General features: G+C 35.2%; 5 protein-coding genes across 5 annotated transcripts in view; 1 reads left to right on the forward strand and 4 right to left on the reverse strand.

Annotated features, from left to right (window-relative positions):
* LOC106105172 (long-chain-fatty-acid--CoA ligase 5) overlaps positions 1 to 1,279 on the reverse strand; it is a 39,697-nt gene extending 38,418 nt beyond the window's left edge. Inside the window, exon 1 of the mRNA XM_013285422.1 lies at positions 1,237 to 1,279. Coding sequence (XP_013140876.1) covers positions 1,237 to 1,246 — 10 coding nt within the window. The 5' untranslated portion in view covers positions 1,247 to 1,279. The remainder of the gene's footprint in view (positions 1 to 1,236) is intronic.
* Positions 1,280 to 3,394: 2,115 nt separating this feature from the next.
* Positions 3,395 to 5,084, reverse strand: LOC106105173. Its single transcript, XM_013285424.1, has one exon. The coding sequence runs from the start codon at positions 4,959 to 4,961 to the stop codon at positions 4,284 to 4,286; it is 678 nt and encodes a 225-aa protein (XP_013140878.1). The 5' UTR covers positions 4,962 to 5,084; the 3' UTR covers positions 3,395 to 4,283.
* A 396-nt stretch (positions 5,085 to 5,480) lies between these two features.
* Positions 5,481 to 6,392, reverse strand: LOC106105128. The gene has a single exon (XM_013285359.1). The coding sequence runs from the start codon at positions 6,293 to 6,295 to the stop codon at positions 5,615 to 5,617; it is 681 nt and encodes a 226-aa protein (XP_013140813.1). The 5' UTR covers positions 6,296 to 6,392; the 3' UTR covers positions 5,481 to 5,614.
* A 1,173-nt stretch (positions 6,393 to 7,565) lies between these two features.
* On the forward strand, positions 7,566 to 11,842 carry LOC106105251. The gene is made up of 3 exons (XM_013285535.1): positions 7,566 to 7,889; positions 8,301 to 8,985; positions 10,477 to 11,842. The coding sequence occupies exons 1-3, from the start codon at positions 7,698 to 7,700 to the stop codon at positions 10,728 to 10,730; spliced, it is 1,131 nt and encodes a 376-aa protein (XP_013140989.1). The 5' UTR covers positions 7,566 to 7,697; the 3' UTR covers positions 10,731 to 11,842.
* Positions 11,843 to 14,188: 2,346 nt separating this feature from the next.
* Positions 14,189 to 19,716, reverse strand: part of LOC106105150 (dual 3',5'-cyclic-AMP and -GMP phosphodiesterase 11-like) — a 91,653-nt gene continuing 86,125 nt past the window's right edge. Inside the window, exons 13-19 of the mRNA XM_013285381.1 lie at positions 18,755 to 19,009; positions 18,161 to 18,270; positions 17,575 to 17,763; positions 17,055 to 17,095; positions 16,822 to 17,003; positions 16,159 to 16,242; positions 14,189 to 15,914 (exon numbers count right to left, since the gene is read on the reverse strand). Of these exons, the coding sequence (XP_013140835.1) occupies positions 15,603 to 15,914; positions 16,159 to 16,242; positions 16,822 to 17,003; positions 17,055 to 17,095; positions 17,575 to 17,763; positions 18,161 to 18,270; positions 18,755 to 19,009 (1,173 nt within the window). The 3' untranslated portion in view covers positions 14,189 to 15,602. The remainder of the gene's footprint in view (positions 15,915 to 16,158; positions 16,243 to 16,821; positions 17,004 to 17,054; positions 17,096 to 17,574; positions 17,764 to 18,160; positions 18,271 to 18,754; positions 19,010 to 19,716) is intronic.

A 19,716-nucleotide genomic window follows, 5' to 3' on the forward strand; every position in this document is an offset into this window, starting at 1 on the left:
AATACATATTAATTAATAAAATTCAGTTTGCTTTTAAAGATTTGGTAGTGAACTAGCACGTGCCGTGAATTTAAGCGGAACTATAAATTTCGCACTTAGGTGCTAAGCTTACTTACCGATAGGTTGTTAAAAATTGATTAGCATTATTATAGTATCCTGATTAAAAATATAACGGTTACCTCATAACAAGAAACGATCATGAAAGTTATTTTATTTTAAGTGGATATGACTTGTTAACCCTCAAATCGATAGTGTCCAGTGTGAGACAACCAATTTAAAAAATCTACACACATACTATATCATTCATATTTCACATCTAAAAATACATTTCTTATTCTTTTTGGTATAAGAAACTCCGTGGAATTAAGGATTGAGGAGGGGGACAACATTTTGTGGGAGGTATTGAGGAAGGGATATGTCCAACAGTGGACAGATAAAGACTGTTAATGATGACAACGATGAGTCTTGATACTTTCCAATAGATAATGTTTAACATTATCAAAAATTTCAATACGATTATAGTACACTCTGTAAATTAGTTAACAAATTGAAATCTGAAATTTAATTACTCTCCAGTGGCTGAAATAATGAGATTGTTGAAGTGTCAAATTATTTACGAAAATTAATATTGTTTTAATAGTTTTCATTAGAATTATATCAATAACGATACACGAAATACTCACTTTTTTGCACAATATTAGTTGGTTTGTATGTACACCCTGTTTATAATAGGGACATTAGGAAAAAAAAACATTATGTAGTTAATACCCATAGGCACAGAAATTTTAATTTTTAAATTAGAATTGGTTTTTATCACGAATGTATGAGTAGAAGGGATGTTGGCCAGAAAAGGTCAACATTTTGGCGCATCCAGTAAATGTATATCTTAGTGACATATAATATAGGTAGTGTCGGTCCGGCCGCTGTGACCCACAAACCTCGTGCTCAGGGTGCATTGACCAGCGATCTCAGTCGAGACTTGAAATCAAAAGCGACTCACCCGACTCGCGTCACGTTTGCACGCCTGAAACGGCACTATTTTTTTTTTGGGAAGTAATTTACGAACACACGTAATATAGAAGAGACAGATAGACTTTTCAATCTCTTATTTCGGTTATCTACACAGTTAATATCAAAGGTGGAATTTGTCATTAGTTATTCGTATATTTTATTGCGCCGAAGTAACAATACAGCGTATATTCATGAAAAAATAAATAAAAGTAAGATAGTACTTACATTTCAGCATTATGAAGTTACACTGTCCCGATCAGCTCTGAACCTTAAAAAATAAAGGGATTTATAAAGTCATGTATTTTAAAATTATTTAATTTAACATTAGAGATATAAATATGAGTACAGGATTTTGTAGACGTGTAAATTGTACGGCCATCTATAGTTAAGTACTGGTTTAACTTAGTAAGAATATTTTAAGTAAAGAAACATGTTATAAACTTTCAACATTATCAACCGCTTACCAGTACCGAGACACTTCTGCAAAAACTTGTTATTTCAGTTTTTTGTAGAAGTAAGAAAGAGAGGACAATAATGTTTTCGTATAACTTGATGGAGAGTAGAAACAAATGGTAACGATAACAAAAAAAGTTACTGCTCGTTATTTTTGGAGATTTAATATTTCAGTTTTTTATACACAGTTTTGGTAAAAATAAGATTTTCATGTTATCCCATTTGACAGTTTTACTGTGGGAGGAAATATTTTTAGTTGCGCAGATATAAAAAAAACAATGTTGACAGTTTAAAATTCCCAGACGAATGACTAAAAAAGTTTTATCTTACTGAATTCGCCTCCATCATGGACCTTCTCCGACGAGTTTTGTTAGACCATTTTGGTTGAATTGTGAGGCAGGACGTATGTGGGAATGTCTTAGTTTTTAAGTGGGCGTTCCTTGCATTAGAATTAGAGCCAATAACAAAACATAAATTTCAGCCTTAAAAGCAGACTTGAATCTTAAAAGAATATTTGCAAGATGAAATAAAACCTTGTATTTACAGAAATCCACTGAAACCGCACATAACTTTAAAATAATGTCAAAAGGTTAGATTTTTTTGTTGCAATAAGAAAAACTATTTTTCCATTTGTTTTCACAAAGTGACAAAATTAAAATTCGTACCTGTCTAATTTACTGTAAAAAAAAGGCTAGAGAAAAAATCCAAGAATTTCATCATCCATACTTATATTATAAAGTGGAAACATTTGTATTTTTGTATACATGGGAATAATTCAAATACTGGGCCAATTTTAAAAATTCTTTCACAGCATAGGCTATGCCTCTTTACTTTTTTTTTATTCCAAGTGGTCGAAGTCACGATAACAGCTAGTTAAAACTACAAAATCCTCGATAACGGATTAACCAATAATAAAAAAGAATCGCATGAATGAAAGGTCGATTCTGAAACGTGACCATGACGGATCTATACTTAGGGTGCGTAGTACCTACATCACGCCACCTGCTTTAACAGGGGTGCGCGTATTGGGAAATTGGACTGATCGAAAATAGTAATTACGTCATTTAATAGCTATTAACATTAACACTATAAGAAAATAAAATAAAGGAACTGAAAATTATGCTTAACAATTTCGTGAATTTCATTAATTTGTAGTACATTTTTGGGAAATTGACAATTAAAATCAATTAATAAAACGTTTAATAAAACACTAAATAATTAACCTACAAAGAGAGTGATAACAACTAGGATTTAAGAATATTCGTAATTAAAAAATTAATTTAAGATAAAAATCTAATACGTTTTCGAGCCTAAAAATTACTTACTTATTCTGACTGCTATTCTTCAGTCGCAATAAACCACTTAAAACAATTTTTACACTATTAAATATACATAAAAGAAATACACGATATTTACTATTTTAGGAATGAATTTAGATTCTTAATATAGATTACATACTAGAAACAACTAAAGTGTAACGTTTATATTATTTTATGTTAAAATTATTTACACTGCATTACGGCTATAATGCGTAGTTCACTGGCGACTAGGGTGAACATGTAAAAATATATAAATTTGTACTTTCAAAGCGGTAACGCGCGTGCGTAAGTATATTTGAGGTTATCTTTTGTCCCTTTTTTAATAGGTTTGTAGGAAAGAGCAAGTAACATATTAGACTGACATGCGCATTGTTATTGACAGAGAAATATCCGCGGGAACTGTGACTATCGTTGAGATATGTGTGAAATTAGACATTTTAGTATTACGAATGTGGTAATGATTTGCCTGATTATAACAAATAAAAGATTTGAATCTAATTGTAAATAATCTAATAGAATTTACTTTAACAAATAGTTAAAAGTTATCGTTAAACTTTATCTAGTTAACGTGTAAAAATAAACAATTAATTCAATACTAAATACAAGATAAACCCAACAATAACAATATAAATGAATAGATATTTGTTCTGTTACATGATCACCAGTAATACCTTCACAAAATGACAGTAAGACAAAAAAAACAAAATTACCATAACAATGAAAAAGAATTAAACGTGATAATAAATTACAATACAACAAAATCTAACTAAAGTCCATCTATGGAAAAAATGGCAGATGCAGACGCGGGTTCCAAACAAACGAAATTACACGGTACCACATTCAAGGAAATGGAGATGACCATGTTTTGGACAACTTGCATGCAATTTCATTTAATTTTATTTTTCTTAACATATAATTTTTACAAATATATTACTTTTTTAAATTATTGACTAAAAAACTTATCAAAGGCATAAAAAATAGCGTCCAATAGAATTTATCGAGGGTTAAATTATTTGAGGTTAAATTAACATGATTACTATTTATTTTCTGCCGCGTATAACTCCCATTTTATTATTATACTTACGTCTTATTACGAATTAATAATAAAATATACCTTCCAAGGGTTCCTTGACCCCCATAACTCCTTCCCTATTATACCACAAATAAAAAACTAAAACAATATAATAATACCGGTCATATCTTTCAAACCGGTGTTTCTTAGAAATCAATACATTATTCTCTATGGTAAACCAATCAATATACTTAATAACAGATTCTACATAAAGTAAATTAAAGATTTCAGTTAAAACTAAAAGCATAAACATATTGCACACTGTAAATCGGAATACGACTAAACAAAGAGAAGCACACAGTCTCGTGTTCAAAAGAAGGGGACTTAAGCCCTATAGATCTCAGACCTGTATCGGCCAATGAAACGAAACAATCCTTGTATTATATCATCGAAAAAATATCAGAGGGTCTCTTAAAACAAAGCCCTTATTATACAATATCAAACTTGGTTTGCCTTAGCGGGTTAGGCGATTTGTAGTACGCGGGGTCCGGTTGGGGCCCAACTCGGGAGCGCTGCGCTCGATTGAGATGTTCGACTATCCCATATAACGACGGCTGGTGCATAGAGCTATCCATTGTGCGCCATCCATAATCCCAGTTAGAGCACTCAGGGAAATAATACTTCTTTTCCGGCCATAATTTCTCACGTGTGTGTAGATATAGTTTCCTTCCATATTCAGGTGTCGGTTTATATATGATTTTGTTCACGTCGGGGTCGACGGGACGCATTATTGGATCTGATGCAAGTTCATCGTCTGACCTTACGAGTCTCGGATCCTCTTTGGGATCTCCCAGACCGACATCTGCAATGGAATGTCCGTGACGTAAATCTTTAAGTCTGTGCACATTAGTATACGGATCGCGGCATTTCATTCTGTTATATCCAGATGCGATAAAGTCTCTAGTGGTCATTGCCATTCCCGAAGATGCTATGTGTGCAAGCACATCGGTCTGACAGTAATTCGTCGGTTCCCTTTGGAGAGTCGCCGCTTTCTCTATTCTCTCGCGATGCTTTTCGACCCAATTTAGACGATATAGTGTTTCTTTTTCGTAGCAATCTATGAGGAATCTTATCACCGCCGGATTATGTACGTCAAGAAAAGGCATTTTCAACTAAATTAAAACTGTTTTTCAATAATACTATTGCAAACTCTTAACGAATTTACGGAAAAGTTGTTGATTCACTTATTTTTAAGTGACACTATAAAATGTCGTAAATGTCAGGATAATTATTTTTTCGTCTGAAGCGATCAATTACAAAATAACGTAATAAAAGTATATACTCACTTAACACACAGTTGTCGCGTTCCAAGAGATTCGCAATACTGGTATTTCGGGCTCGCGTCATTAAATGTCATTTATTCATGCGGCGCTCTTGGAAATTATAAAAAAATCTGCACTTCTGTACCGTAAACAATATATTATATGCGTGAACTCTAACATATTGTAATAAGGTTCAAAATAAAATTGAACACCCAACTGCTATAGTCAGTCTACCTACCGCATCCGCAGTTCGCTTTCAGAGTATTTTTTTCACTGAGGGTACAGTTTTCGAGAGTGTAACTATATTTATTTTTATGACCAAGTCTTTTTTCACTTTTATATATAAGATGAACAGAAAAGAAATATGCACATTGCTAACAATTTAATATTAGATAAAGGTTTATTTTTATGCAGATTAGGATACAAACGAAAATGGTGTTATTTTATTATAATATCAAAATAACAAGATTTTATAGGGTCCGTCTTCGATAATTTAACTATATGGTAACAAACTTGGTAGAACCAGGAGGATCGGAGGACTTATAGTAGGGTGGGTCTGGTTGGGGCCCGACTCTGGTCCGTACTGCCCTATGAAGATGCCAGCATCGTCCATACAACGGCTTCTGGCGCAAATCGCTATCCTTCATTCGCCATCCATAGTCCCAATTAGAACACTCAGAGAAATAGTATTTCTTCTCCGGCCACGTCTTCGACCGTGTTTGGAGATATCGATTCCTTCCAAATTCTGGTCTCGGTTTATATATCATTTTGTTAACTTTGGGATCGACGGGGCGCATTATAGGATCTGTCGAAAGTTCTTCGACTGGTCTTTTGAGTCTAGGATCATCTTTTGGATCCCCCAGACCGACATCTACAATTGAATGACCGTGGCGTAAATCTTTAACTCCGGGTACGAAGATCGCATCGCGTATGGGAGTTTTCTTCCTGTTATATCCCGACACGATATGGTCTCTGGTAGTCGTGGCCATTCCGCCTATCATATTGTGAGCGATTACATCGGTCTCAAAGTAATTTGTCGGTTCCCTGTTGAGTGTCGCCGCTTGCTGGATCTGTTCACGGTGCTTAAGTATCCAGTTAAGACGTAACCGATTTTCTTTCTCATAGTTTTCAATAAGAAATATAATAACTTTCGGATTGGTTATGTCAAGTAAAGGCATATTTGTTCAATAAAGATTATTCTAAAATATAATACTATAAAATAAATCCGTTAAACAAAGTTGTCAATGGCAGACTTACTGAAAAATTTTTGAATTGATTTTGTATTGTGACAGCACAAAAGTCAAAATCATTATTTTTCGTTTATAAAAATAGCTGATCCACAATGTAACGTAAAAGTATGTAATCACTTATATCAGAGATCAGTGTATACTATAATTTACCGGAAAAGCTTTATAATAATAAAATCAGGTAAATAATATAATTCGGGATACAACAAATGATTACAAATCCAAAATGTTATGGTTTATGCCCACGATAAGTTGGTACCGAGATTGATATCTGATATGACGGTATTTACCGTTGTTCCATTGGTGAAGACTCGACATTACTTTATATGAGTAGTTAGTAGTGATAATCGAATTGTTATTATGACCATGTACCAAGCCTATAACATAAATTCCCGCGATATTTGCCCAATATATTTTAATGCGTGAAGATCTGATTTAATCAATTGATGCTAAAAACATAACAATTTAATCTTGATAAGTGCATTATGTAATTAAAAATGATTTAATTTTCGTTGTTTGTAATTTGTTGGACTTCCCCCACCCCTTCACCGATTTGTGTAAATTATAGTTTGTCTGAATAAGATTGATAAATGACGCATATGAAGTATTGAATTAAATTTGTATGCAGCTAAATGCCGTACTTAATAGACGAGAGTCATAGCGACGTTACACGCTTAGCGAAAAATTGTGAATTATCGATATTCATTTTAAGCAAAATTTATTGAACATAACTACAATTATTATTTATTTTTTAATTAACTCAAGTGACAGTTCTACTAGTGAATATAGTGATAGCGATAACAATAATGATAACGAATTCCAATAATACCATGCATGCAATAAATATCTCTTACTCTCATTCTTTGTAATTGTTCTGTATATCTCATTATTGCTTTGCCTTTTTATAAACCAAAGAAAAAAATAGAATTTATTTTGATTCATAAAATGCAAATGTGTTGCTATCGATTCCAAAATCTTTTGAAGTATAATTAGAAAATCGATTAGATTTATAATCGATTTTAGCCACACCTACGGGAGGCAATAATGTACAGCCACGATAATGCACGACCCAATAATGCACGGCCCATTAATCCGTGTACAAACAAAGGGATTTGTTTGTACACGGATTATTGGGCCGTGCATTATCGGGTCGTACATTATAGGGACCCACACCTACTACATTGTCAAATGAACTGTCATTTGTCAAACTAATCAAGCTTTTTTAGACAAACTATTTATTTGCAATTATTTACTTCTTTTCGTTCTGCTAGGATCTGACTGAGCTGATCTTATAATTAAAGTAATTTATGAATAAGTAAATGCGGCAGTTAAAATGGATAATACAAATTATAAAACTTGTGCAGTATCAATGTGCAATAACACAACAATCCGCACGCCTCAAAAACTTTTTATACCCGTCCCACATAAACCAATTATTAGAAAACAATGGTTGGAACTTGCCGGAAGACAACCGAATGAGTTTAATCGAACAACTTCTGCATTTTTTTGTGAAGATCACTTTGATGTAAGTATGAATGGATTATCTTAAAAAGAATATACGTAAGAAGGGAGTGTATTCTCATTTCTTAGGTCGAAAAAAATACAAGAGCCGAATATTTTTCATTCATAATTATAGTAACCGGTGTCAGACCATATTTGATTGATTTTTTACGAATATAATTAAATTTCGTCACATTTTCAGAATGCATCATGCTTCCCTCATCTTAAAAACATCCCATAAAATGTAAATGTAAAGTTAAAACCATGTAGATAAAAAGTCAATTATGTAGCTCTGCCAGCATCTTCGTTTGTTGATTTTTTCTCCATCAGCTCACTATATGCCCCTACTGAAGTGCTCGGAGCCTACTCTATGCTATGACTGATTACTCCATAGTTTATAATCATAACTCATTTTTTATTTTAAATAAAATTTCAGCTGCCAAATGACATGAAAAATTATGGAACGTATTGTGCTACGGGTAGAGTATCAAGAATATTGATTAGATCTGGTTGTTTACCTTCAAAGTTTCCTGGGCAACCAATATCCAGTACTTCAACTGATTGTCAAACACTTAGTACAGATTGGAATGAACTAGACATAAAAAGTGAATATGAAGAAGAAATAATGTCAAATATTAGTAGCAAAGCAACTGGACCTTCAACTGAAAAGAATAGTTGCCAAGCTCCAGTAGCTAGTGGCTTAACTAGTTTTCAAACACATACTACAGAGTGGAGCAGCATAAAGATAAAAAGTGAATTTGAAGAAGAAACGTCAGGTGAATTAAAATCAAATGAAAATTTGAATAGTAAAGTTCCAACTGCAGAAAAAGGTTGCCAACTAACAATAGATAGTAATTCGACTGATTTCTGTCAACCATTAGCTGAAAAAGGGGGTAATCTTGAGATAAAAATGGAATGTGAAGAAGTAATATCAAGTGAAAAGATAAGTATTAAACAAACACAGGATTGCCAATCAGTATCCAGCAAATTGATTGGTGTTTGTCAACCAATTGTTTTAAATGTAAATAGACCATCAGTAAAATGTGAATTTGAAGAAAAGAAGGTAGAATCGGTATTTATTTTGAGTGACCATCTAAATACACTTTTAAGTGAATATGAAGGTTGGTAAGCAATATCCATTAAACATTGATATCTTTATAGTCAGTTTACCCAGTACACAACTTCAGTTTGAACTGAAATATAATAGTAAGGGAGCCAAATCGGGGATTTCGGGATTTACTAAAGCGCGGCAGATTAATATATAGTGGGATACTTTGTACCCAGCTAAGTACCTCCATAAAACACGAAGACCATATGTAAGGCCGCCCGTGAAGGATACAGGATCAGATTAAGGTGAACCATTTTTCTAATTTTTTTTGTCATATCAGGCGAATCCCTCTAGATAATCGTCAGATTATGAGACATTACATTTAGAACATAAAGATGAACCACATATATCTTAATCTGACGCGCTTGAGTATTTCAAAATTGCGATTTTTTTGCACATTGTGAAAATGGCCGCGAGTTTGCGTCCCATCGAAATCGTCAGATTAGTGAATCAGAGCATTTTTTTTATTTTCAACCATTATATACAACCTTCCACATCATGCAAGCAATCAGATTAACATACGTACATTACTAATATTGTATTATATCCATGCAACAGTTTTTTTTACATATTTAAAAATCTATGTCCGCTTCCCCCACCGATGTAGAGATATATATCACATAACATTTTTTTCTTATCATCTAAGCTATGCATCCCAATAGGTCTCTGCGACGCTCGAGTAAATCCCCATTTAGCATCGTCGGCTCCCCTACTATAAGTAACTCTCCAGTTAAAACTGCAGTTAAAATTGATCATCATCATCATCATTAATTTCCTCCTTATCCTACTCCCATAGGGTCGGCGCAACAGATTTTTGTCCTCCACATAACTATCATCTGTCATCTCAGTCATCACTCCCTTCTTGATTATGTCACCTTTCATGCAATCCATCTGTCTCTTTCTAAGTCTACCTCTACCAGTGTACCTCCACATTCATAAATTATGTCCTTGTTACATGCGATTCATCCCTTCTCATAACATGCTAACCTTTTACTCCTTATTTTTTTAACCACTGGGGCTATTCTAATACTCATTTTGTATTTTACCTTCAGTATAAACTGAAATGTAACTAAACTCTCCAGTTAGAATTGATGTAAATGCAAAACTCAGAGTAGTTTAATTGACAATTGAATATGTCTAGTGGCTTAAGTATGCAAGTGCGGATCCAGCTTTGGCACCAGGGGGGGTTCACATAGTTGTGGTCAAGTCAAGAGCTTGACAAAATATGTAAATATATTGTGTCAAGCTCTTGACCAACCAGCTTAGGGGGGGGGGGTCATGGGGTCAATACCCCCCCCCTGGATCCGCCATTTTAAGTATGCTTTACAAATTAACATAATAGAAAATTCACATTTTCATCCATCCACTGTATTGTTTAAATTACTTTTGTACTCATAATATTTAAGGCATTAATTGCACACTTCACATATATTTGAATCTCCCGGAGTGCAGGGTGCATGATTTTATTGGTTTGCTAGCATTAGTCATTTATTTTCTTTTTCAGATAAATGTAATGAAAGAACAGAAATTACAAAATGCGATAAAGCAATCCAGGTAAACATTACACATAAATTTCGAAGTAAAAGTACGCAGACGAATATCAAAACCCGTTCATCTCAAACCTCTCCAATAAAATTTTCTAAGAAACCTGTCTCTACTTCGTCAATCAATGTCAAAGATTTGAAGCCAACTGTTTCACATACGAATAGAAAACGTAAACCGACGATTTTACGTTCAAGTGGTAAAAGGAAATTATAATGTTTCATGTAATCTCTTATAAAGATGGAGTGTATCTTGGTTTGGATAAATAAGTTGTAGGCTTTGCAGTTGATTGATATATTGATGCAGATAATTACAAGTTATTTGTTGCTTTGTGGCGGCTTGCAATGGTTGGACGCGAAGGGTGGAGGGGCGGCAGAGGTCTGAAACGGTCTCCTCCGAGCTTCTTCCCCGCTGGTGTTGCAGTAGGTCGCTATACTGCCAGGGTTAAGCAGGAGATCTGGATCTGAAGCTGGTTGATGGTGGACACTCTGCGAAGACTTCCTCTTTGTGGCATGCTCCTCCTGCATGACACCAAGGTGTCTTGTCTGCCCCATTTCTGTATTCTTTGAAGATATTTATTAAATGTATCAGTGGCATGGATGTACTACTAGAACAGGATATAGCTCTTGTCAATAACAGTACCAACTGTACTACTGTGCTCTTGTCAATACTGTAGAACTTGGGTTGTGGAGGCTTGCGGAAGCGAGTATTATTCTGATCGTGGTTTGTCTTAATAGGTAATAGTTTAAAAACATAATTTGTTAGCGAAGACTTACTGTGACTATGCATGACTATCCAATCCTGGAAATCCTTAAAACGATTGTGAGAATCATCAATCAAATTTTACTCGATTATCGATTTCGACACCTCTTTCCTCTTAAACGATACTCTAGCGATTTGCATTTAAAGAATCATTTTGAAAAGTCAAAAAAAGAAGGTGAGGGGGTCAACGGAGGTGTCCATCTCCATGTCGTGACCCACAAGTACCACTCAAAAGCGGGAAATATAGAGTGATGCGTAGAACAAGCTTATCATTAGCACCTTAGATTAAAATCCATCTGAAGCAATGATCTGCTGAGGTCAGGTCACGAATATTTTTTTATAATTATGATCACGATGGCCAGAGAGGGTAATATGATTCAGTTATTGAGGTCTCGCACGCCTTCAATTTTTCGACAAGAGCTTATCCTGTTCTAGTAGTACATTCATGCCTCCATGGTCTGTGGTCATAGATAAGATAAACCTTTTTGCTCAGTATGTGATTTTTAAGTTCAATAGAACTTTACTTTAAGATTTACTATAAATTAAATGATTCCTGAAGTAAACCAGCTTATGTTTTATTTGATTCATCATCATCTCCCCTACGTTATCCTACTCCCGTAGTGTCGGCGCACCGAGTTTTCGTACTCTAAATAACTATTATCTGTCATTTTAGTTATAAATCCCTTCTTGAACATATTACATTTCATGCATCTCTTTCTAGGTCTACCCCTACCGGTGTACTTCCACAGTCAAAACTAACGTCCTTCTTCTTACTTGGGATTTATTCTTCCTCATAACAAGCCCCCTACCATGGCAACTATTTACTCCTTGGTTTCTCTACCACTGGGGCTACTCTCAAACTTTCTCTAATATACTCATTACGTATCTTATCCATTCGTGTTACCCCACACATCCATCTTAACATTCGCATTTCCGCCACATGTAGTCTCCTTTCATCCGTCCCTTTTACTGCCCAACATTCAGATATAGACATAGCAGGCCTTATGACGGTTTTGTAAATGTTTTAAAGGAAATTTGCGGGTTGCATATTACCCCAGTCCTGTCTTCATTTCATCCATCCCGCTTTTATTCTATTTGCCACGTTACGGTCGTGGATTTGTAGCCGATGTTATATTTGATTGAAATTTTAAAAAAGTTAAATAAAACTCAATGTACTTCAAAAATTGTTTAATCATAAATAAATAACATTTTTGTTTGGAACAAAACAACCTCCGTATTATTCACACACACCATACAACTCGTCATTTAGTGAATTATAATTATTAATTTTCTAATTACATTCTAATAATACTTACAGCAATCTTAAAACTAGCGTTGTACACATTTTATTACCACAATTAATTTGAGATTTTTTTAAATGTTAATCTAACGCTTATAGAGAGAATTATTCCAATTAGAAAATATTTTATCTATATTACGGAACAATTTGGTCATATTTTAAGACAGAAATGACTTATTAAATTCCAAGATACATCGAAGAGAAGCTAGATTTGATTATAGCAATGGTAATATTAATGTTTTGAAATACATTTTTTGCACAAAGAAATGTTTTACATCATGCCTCGATTATATTTTTATAATTGACATATTATTTTGTTAGTGGACGACACAAAATGTTACAATTGTGTTTAAAACTGGAATGAATGCACCGGGTGCGTTACTATAGAAACTAAAATTATAGCGAGGATGCGGTTCCGATGACAAATAACAATAGAACTCCAATTCTGTGACGTATATACATCGATGGCTCCGACGTAAACTATCGTAACTCTATAATTTTGCGTATTTAAATTGATAAAATACTAATTTCTGTGCAAATTTGAAAGTAACAGTAAAGTATATTTAGTTTCTAGTTTCTTATCATTCATGATTGTGATGCGTCCATAATTAAACCTACAAGTTAAGTTTTTTCTTACATAACTTGCGTTTCAAACATACGACATTTTACGTAGGAGGAATCAAGATATTTCCATCTCTTTCACTCTTTGACTAAACAGAGACTACAGTAATGTCACCTCAGTGGAGTTTTACGTTAAAACGATTTACGAATTAAAAGTTATTAATAAGTACTCATGACTGACAATCATAAAAAAGCGGGAGAAATAAGATATTAAACGTAAATAGTATGAAAACATTTTAAATTTATAATTTGTTGTGCAAAAATCGGTGCTTGAGTTGGCACGTAAGGTACAAGAGTACACTAAGTCCCGACGTGCCAAATCAAATGCCGTATAACATACTTATGACAGTTTCACACTAAACAGTTCAACAACATTTGGACAGTGTTCGTTCAAACAACAGTACTAGTATGCCCTCGTGTGAAACTATCATTACGAGGATTTTCTCCCGTTTTTCAATCGAGTTTGCCACAGACCATTGATTCTTGTTAAAGATTTAAACATTAAGTATTAGTTTATTCCCTTTAGTTAGTGAACAAATTATTAAACTCTCCAAAGTAAACACATCTGTGTTCTACAAAGATCAGAGAGTCGAAACAATTCGAAACGTCGAATTTGTTTCCTAAAATCGAACGTTAAAATATTGAAGTGGGTTATTTCGTTATAACTAAAACTATTAATAAAGTTTTGTATTAAAGCATATGAATTTACACTATAGATCTCTATCGAACCCTACTTTTTTTTACAAGTTACTCCTAACTTGTCACTTTAGAAGTGTATTCTTTATACAATTCCTGTATTATAAATTCCACTGTGAATATACAAATATATTAACTGTGTTATGACAATCAGCGCCTGCGCACGTCAGTCCATGAACAAGTTGTACTATGCGTGCGCAATAACATGAGACCCGCACTACATGCGCTATTTACATTTGACAAACATGTTGAATATTGCGCAACATGTGACGTCATCAGGTCTCATGTTATCATGCACGTGTAGTAATCAAACAAATCTACTTAATACTATGCAATTAAAAATAAAAAACTTAACTCAAATCTCTATCATCACAATACTCAAAAGCATGAAATTTCATTTGAAAACTGGAAACAAGAAATCAATAATTTAGCACAATACCTAACTATATTAAGAATTTTTGGTATTTGGTCATTTATTTGCTAAGCATAACTACAGTTAGGCCCGCGCGTGACGCCTCACGATGAAGCGAACTAAACTAATGTTTCCCGTTGGCCCGTTGCTGTTAACCGAACGGTCCAACGGGAAACACCACAAAAATACATTGAATACACTCTAATTAGCGTATCTTAGTCAAAATACATCTAACATTTTCACAAGTAAATCTTCGCGTATGCAGGAATAGACGAATGAGGTAAAATTACTTTTTCTAATTAATTAGGATATTGATAGAAAAGTATCCATTACTCGATACTATCTTAAATACAATTTTACTTCGTAAACAGTGTAACTACAAACTATTCAATGAAATATACAGATATTACTCTTTAAAAGAACGCGCCAGAAAGTGGAAAAGAACCTTCAAGGAAATATTGAACAAAGTTACAAAAAAAAATTATTAAATAATGTACAAATGGATATAGTTAACAATATAACCGTGACGTAAACAAAAAAATCTTCAAGATCGACGTAAGGGAATTTGGATATGATTTTTTTTAACATTAGGCCAGTTTATTTTGGTAATTAAGGCCCTTAAATCTATTAACAGCTTATAATCGTCTAGATTAGTTTATTCCTAAAAGAATCAATTCCTTTAAGTCGATGTACACACTATGTGCGATTACATCCACGCTATAGCGATACAAAATTACAGAATTCCCGCAGATCAGTAAAGCGTAATAACTTACGACTACAAAGTAACTTCCTATGGACGATTTGGCATCTCTATTGGCCTTCATTACTATAGAACCGCCAAAACGATCAATGCTAACTAAATTAACGAATTATTTGATGTTTTCAAGATCAAGTTCGTTGAAATGACAATATATTCAATTCAAATCGTAAGTAACTTCAATTCTGTGAGTTGCCAGCAATCTCAAATCGTAAAGATGACGCATAATTACTTTAATTCACTCAAAAAACATCGCGATCTGTTCAAATCGTGGAGGTGCCAGCACTAAAACTCAAACTCTTAAGGTGACAGATCATACAATTCTCAAAAATCATGTAACTTAATTTATTGAGGTGACAGGTCATGTAACTCAATTTATTGAGGTGACAGGTCATGTAACTCAACTTATTGAGATGACAGGTGTTGTAACTCAATTTATTGAGGTGACAGGTCATGTAACTCAATTTATTGAGGTGACAGATCATGTAACTCAATTTATTGAGGTGACAGGTCTTGTAACCAATTTATTAAGATGCCAACTCAATTCAACTCATTGAGGTGACAGAACTTGGGTTCTCTCGGCATAAGGGCGTTGTTACTGACTAGACCCACCACGGGGTTCTCGAGTTGGTCGTACTTGGAGTTGGTGTCCGATGACAGGCTGCCTGCGCCGCTGCTGTCCTCGTGCTCATCCTCTTGCGAGCTGGCGCTGGACTTGTCGTTCCTCTCCTCCTTCGCTATGTAGTCGAATTTTCCAGACTTTTCATTGTTCGCCAGATCGATCCAGTGCGCTCGGTTGCTCTTCACGCGGTCTAACATCGGCTGTAGCGCTGGAGATAGTACTGCGAACGCCTGGAATAAGATTATATCAAAGTTAAATAGATTTTTTATGTTTTAAAGGACATATCGTTTATCTATGTTACTTCTTACTAATATAAATGCTCAAGATAGAGTTTGTAGCCTAACTGCTGGACGGATCTCGACGAAATTTGGCATAGATGTAGAGGATATTTTGAAATAACGTATATGATTTTTTTTACCCAAGCGAAAGGAATTGCGGGCGAAAGCTAGTACTATATAATATTAAGGATGTTACCTCGTATATAGGAAGGCAGATGGTGTCGATGAATATTACTTGCATCGCCGGCAGCTCGTCCTCCTTATCTCTGTTCATAAGGTCCTGAAATGAATATTACAAGTCTATAAGCTTTTTTATTTTAAGAAAACATGTAAGCTAATTCAACTTTTTTATATCATAAGGTTGCAAACGAGCGAACGGCTAACAAAATTCGCCGAAATAGAAAACTGACCGCTACACATACATGAATGTTTAAAATTGCAGATTTTAATCGAAAGAGAAGAAGTGGCATAGAAAGATCACTAACTTTTTTTTTGGCACAAACACATTTATAGCATTGTATAGATTATAGTTCCGCTTCTCGTTTAAAAATGTTTAAACGATTGGTAACTTTCAAGAAATATCGCCAGTTTCCCCTACACTATACTAAATTGCTCTTTGAAATAAAAGTGTCGCAAGATAAAAATGTATCTAGTAGGTATACTTACGATCGATACGAAGAAGGAAAACATCGTGTTGCAGCCTGCACATATCGGCGAAAAAATTCAAAGATATGTGCGAAGTCAACCAACCCGAAGTGGGCCAGCATGGTTGACTATGGCCTAGTCACCCCTTATTAGGGTAGACTACGAACCCCTCGGCGAGGGTGTATAGTGAGCTGGTGATGGTGATGATACTTACGATAGGCGTGAGATTGAGGTTATGTCTCTCGAGGTCTCCCTGCCTGAAGAACTCTCCTGCGACGAGCGCGGCCACGCGCCGCTCCACCGGCCACGGCTTGCTGATAGCGGCCAGGTCGCACGCCGTCATCAGCATGGCGCGCAGCAGCCCGCGCCGCGCCGGGCACGCGCCCCACGCGCCCCCTGCGCCCCCCGAGCCCACCGCGCCCCCTGCACCCCCCGCGCCCAACACGCACCGCTCCGCGCTCACCAGCTCGATGAACGCCGTGCGCTTACTGACCACAAACAATACCCAATTAATATCCTAATACTAAAAGCATCGGTAACTCAGTGAAACACTTGACTTTCAATCTACTGTCCCGGGTTCGAATCTCGGTATTTACCAATTTTTTTAATTTCATATATGAAATAACCTGACGTTTTTACGGTGAAGGAATACATCGTGATGCAAACTGCACATCTGCGAGTAAATTTGAAAATACTTGTGAAGTCTTTGTACTAATGTGCCCTAACTTAGATGTCACAATAAGGATTCTAATAATAAAGACACAAAATTAAAAACACATTTGCTGCGCAGTGAGGGTCATAAGTTACATTATATGCAAAGGGGTAGGTAGATAAGCTATCACTATGCTTAGATCACTTTTTATTGTAGAAATACTGTTGAAAATATTTTATAATCCATTCGTAGTTCGCATTTACAATAAAATTTTTTTAAATTATGGCGCTTCAAAAACATATCTTAAAGATTTACCTGAAGTAAACTGCCAAGTCGGTAGAGAGTATAGCATCTTCTAGAACTTTGACGACACGCTCGTAGTCGTCGGAAGAGAGATTGGCGAGGATCTGGTTCCCCGGGGAGTTGAGGATCATCAGGCACTGGTCGAAGTGGTGGTGTTCCATCGTCGACGTGGAGTACAGCTGCGCGAGGGGGGATGATGCCCTGGAAAAATACGCGGGAAAACATTATAATACTACTAGCTGTTGCCCGCGACTTCGCCCATGAAATTAAAAGATAATAAAAAATGTACATTACATCCTGATAACGTATTGATGCTTTTGCCCATTATAGATAAAAAAAACAGCACGATCAAACATTCTGCATTTATCATGCGCTTTAGAAATACTTTGTGCAACTGCATCTTATGAAAAGAATTTCTAAATATTAAACTAAGGGCCTGACACACTATTGGCTGATTGAGGGTCAGATAACGTAAAAATCACTGTCAGATAAGGGAACAAAATCCGACATTTTCATCACATATTTTACTCGTTAGATATCAGACAATTTACAATTTGGTGAGATAGAGGCTAAGTCAATGTGTTCAATGGAGACTGACTTGATCTGAAACGAGTTGTTGGTCCCCCGGTGGTCGAGGTCGTGGCAGAGGCAGCCGATGATCAGCGCGAGGCACTCCAGCTCGCCGAAAATCTTCCACCATTGGGTCTCCTGAAATTATCACAAAATTATCATTAAAACATTTAATAATTAACCTTGTTACTTTTTCTGTCCATTGGATCCTAGTTACAAAAAAGTTACCTTGCATTTCAAGGTCCATTTTTAAACTCTGCTATTTTATAAATAAACGAGTACGGTATCTATCATGGCAGCTAACTCCTATCTTTCCCATACCAATAATGTATGTAGAATGTGGAAGCTTTTCTTACAACCATTTAAGCTTCATTTTAGAAATAAAGTACCATCAACAACCCTAACTGTACTTTTTCCATTGGTCCGCGACTACTATAATCATAGCGAAGCTTAGTATACTTCGAAAGCGATCTTAACATCACGAGAAGAGATTGTTAGCAAACATTTACATAAAGCATTTTACGCATTATTTTGATAAATAAATTTGATACATAAAGAAATTGTACAGAACATAATTGCGAAATATTTGGTCAACCAGCAAATATATAGAAACTGTACTCACAGTGAGTATAGCGAACATCATCTGGGCGACGTTGAAGGCGTGCCTCCAGTTGTGGTAAGTGACGTTGCGGTAGTTCTTCTTGACGCTGAGCAGCCAGCGGCACAGCACGCTGTACTCGATGTGGAAGCGCTCCACGAAGTCCAGGTCGAGGAACATGCGCAGGCAGGCGCGCAGCGTGTCCTCGTCGGATAGCTCCACGTCGTCGAAATCCAGCTCGTGCAACTTAAAGTGTACTGACGACGGTATCCGTAACGTCTAAAAAAGGCGACATCTTATTAAAAAAGTCAAACTATACTAATATTATAAAAAGAAAAGATTTGCATTTTTGTATGTATTGAAATAATTCAAATAACTAGGTCGATTTTAAAAATTCTTTTACCGTTAGAAAGGTAATTTATCTGTGAGTAACATACGCTATATTTTTTTTATTTTCACGCGGGCGAAGTTAATCATAAATACGAAAGTTTGAATAGATGTTAAAGTTTGTAGCCTAAATTGCTGAACGGATCTCAATGAAATTTGGTATAGATGTAGAGAATAATTTGGAAGAACACATAGGAATTCTTTTGTTTTTTTAAAGGAACCTTAGTTATAAAAAAAACCTTAGTTATAAAACGCAAAGGAATATATGTCAATATTGGCATTTGGAGGGTTTGTGCAGTCGAGGATCGAGAGAGTACAGCTTATCGTTGTAAAATAAAATTTACGCTAACATTAAGAATTAAAAACCTGGATGACCATGAATTGGAAAACGACTGTACATTGAATATTTGACTTTGACGTAGCTCTGAAAGCAATTAAGGGTGAGGTTGTTAGTAATTGACGCGGCGCACATTGGGCTGTATCCAGTTGCTCCATAGACAACTTTATGTGATGTTTGAAATGTCTCTTTTTTTGCTTGAATGTGCTTTGTATCAGTAAATGCATACCTTATAACGTAATATTTATCTTGTATCGATGTT

The sequence above is a fragment of the Papilio polytes genome, unplaced genomic scaffold (assembly GCF_000836215.1).
Source record: "Papilio polytes unplaced genomic scaffold, Ppol_1.0 DF823177.1, whole genome shotgun sequence".
NCBI classification, from domain to species: Eukaryota; Metazoa; Arthropoda; class Insecta; order Lepidoptera; family Papilionidae; genus Papilio; species Papilio polytes.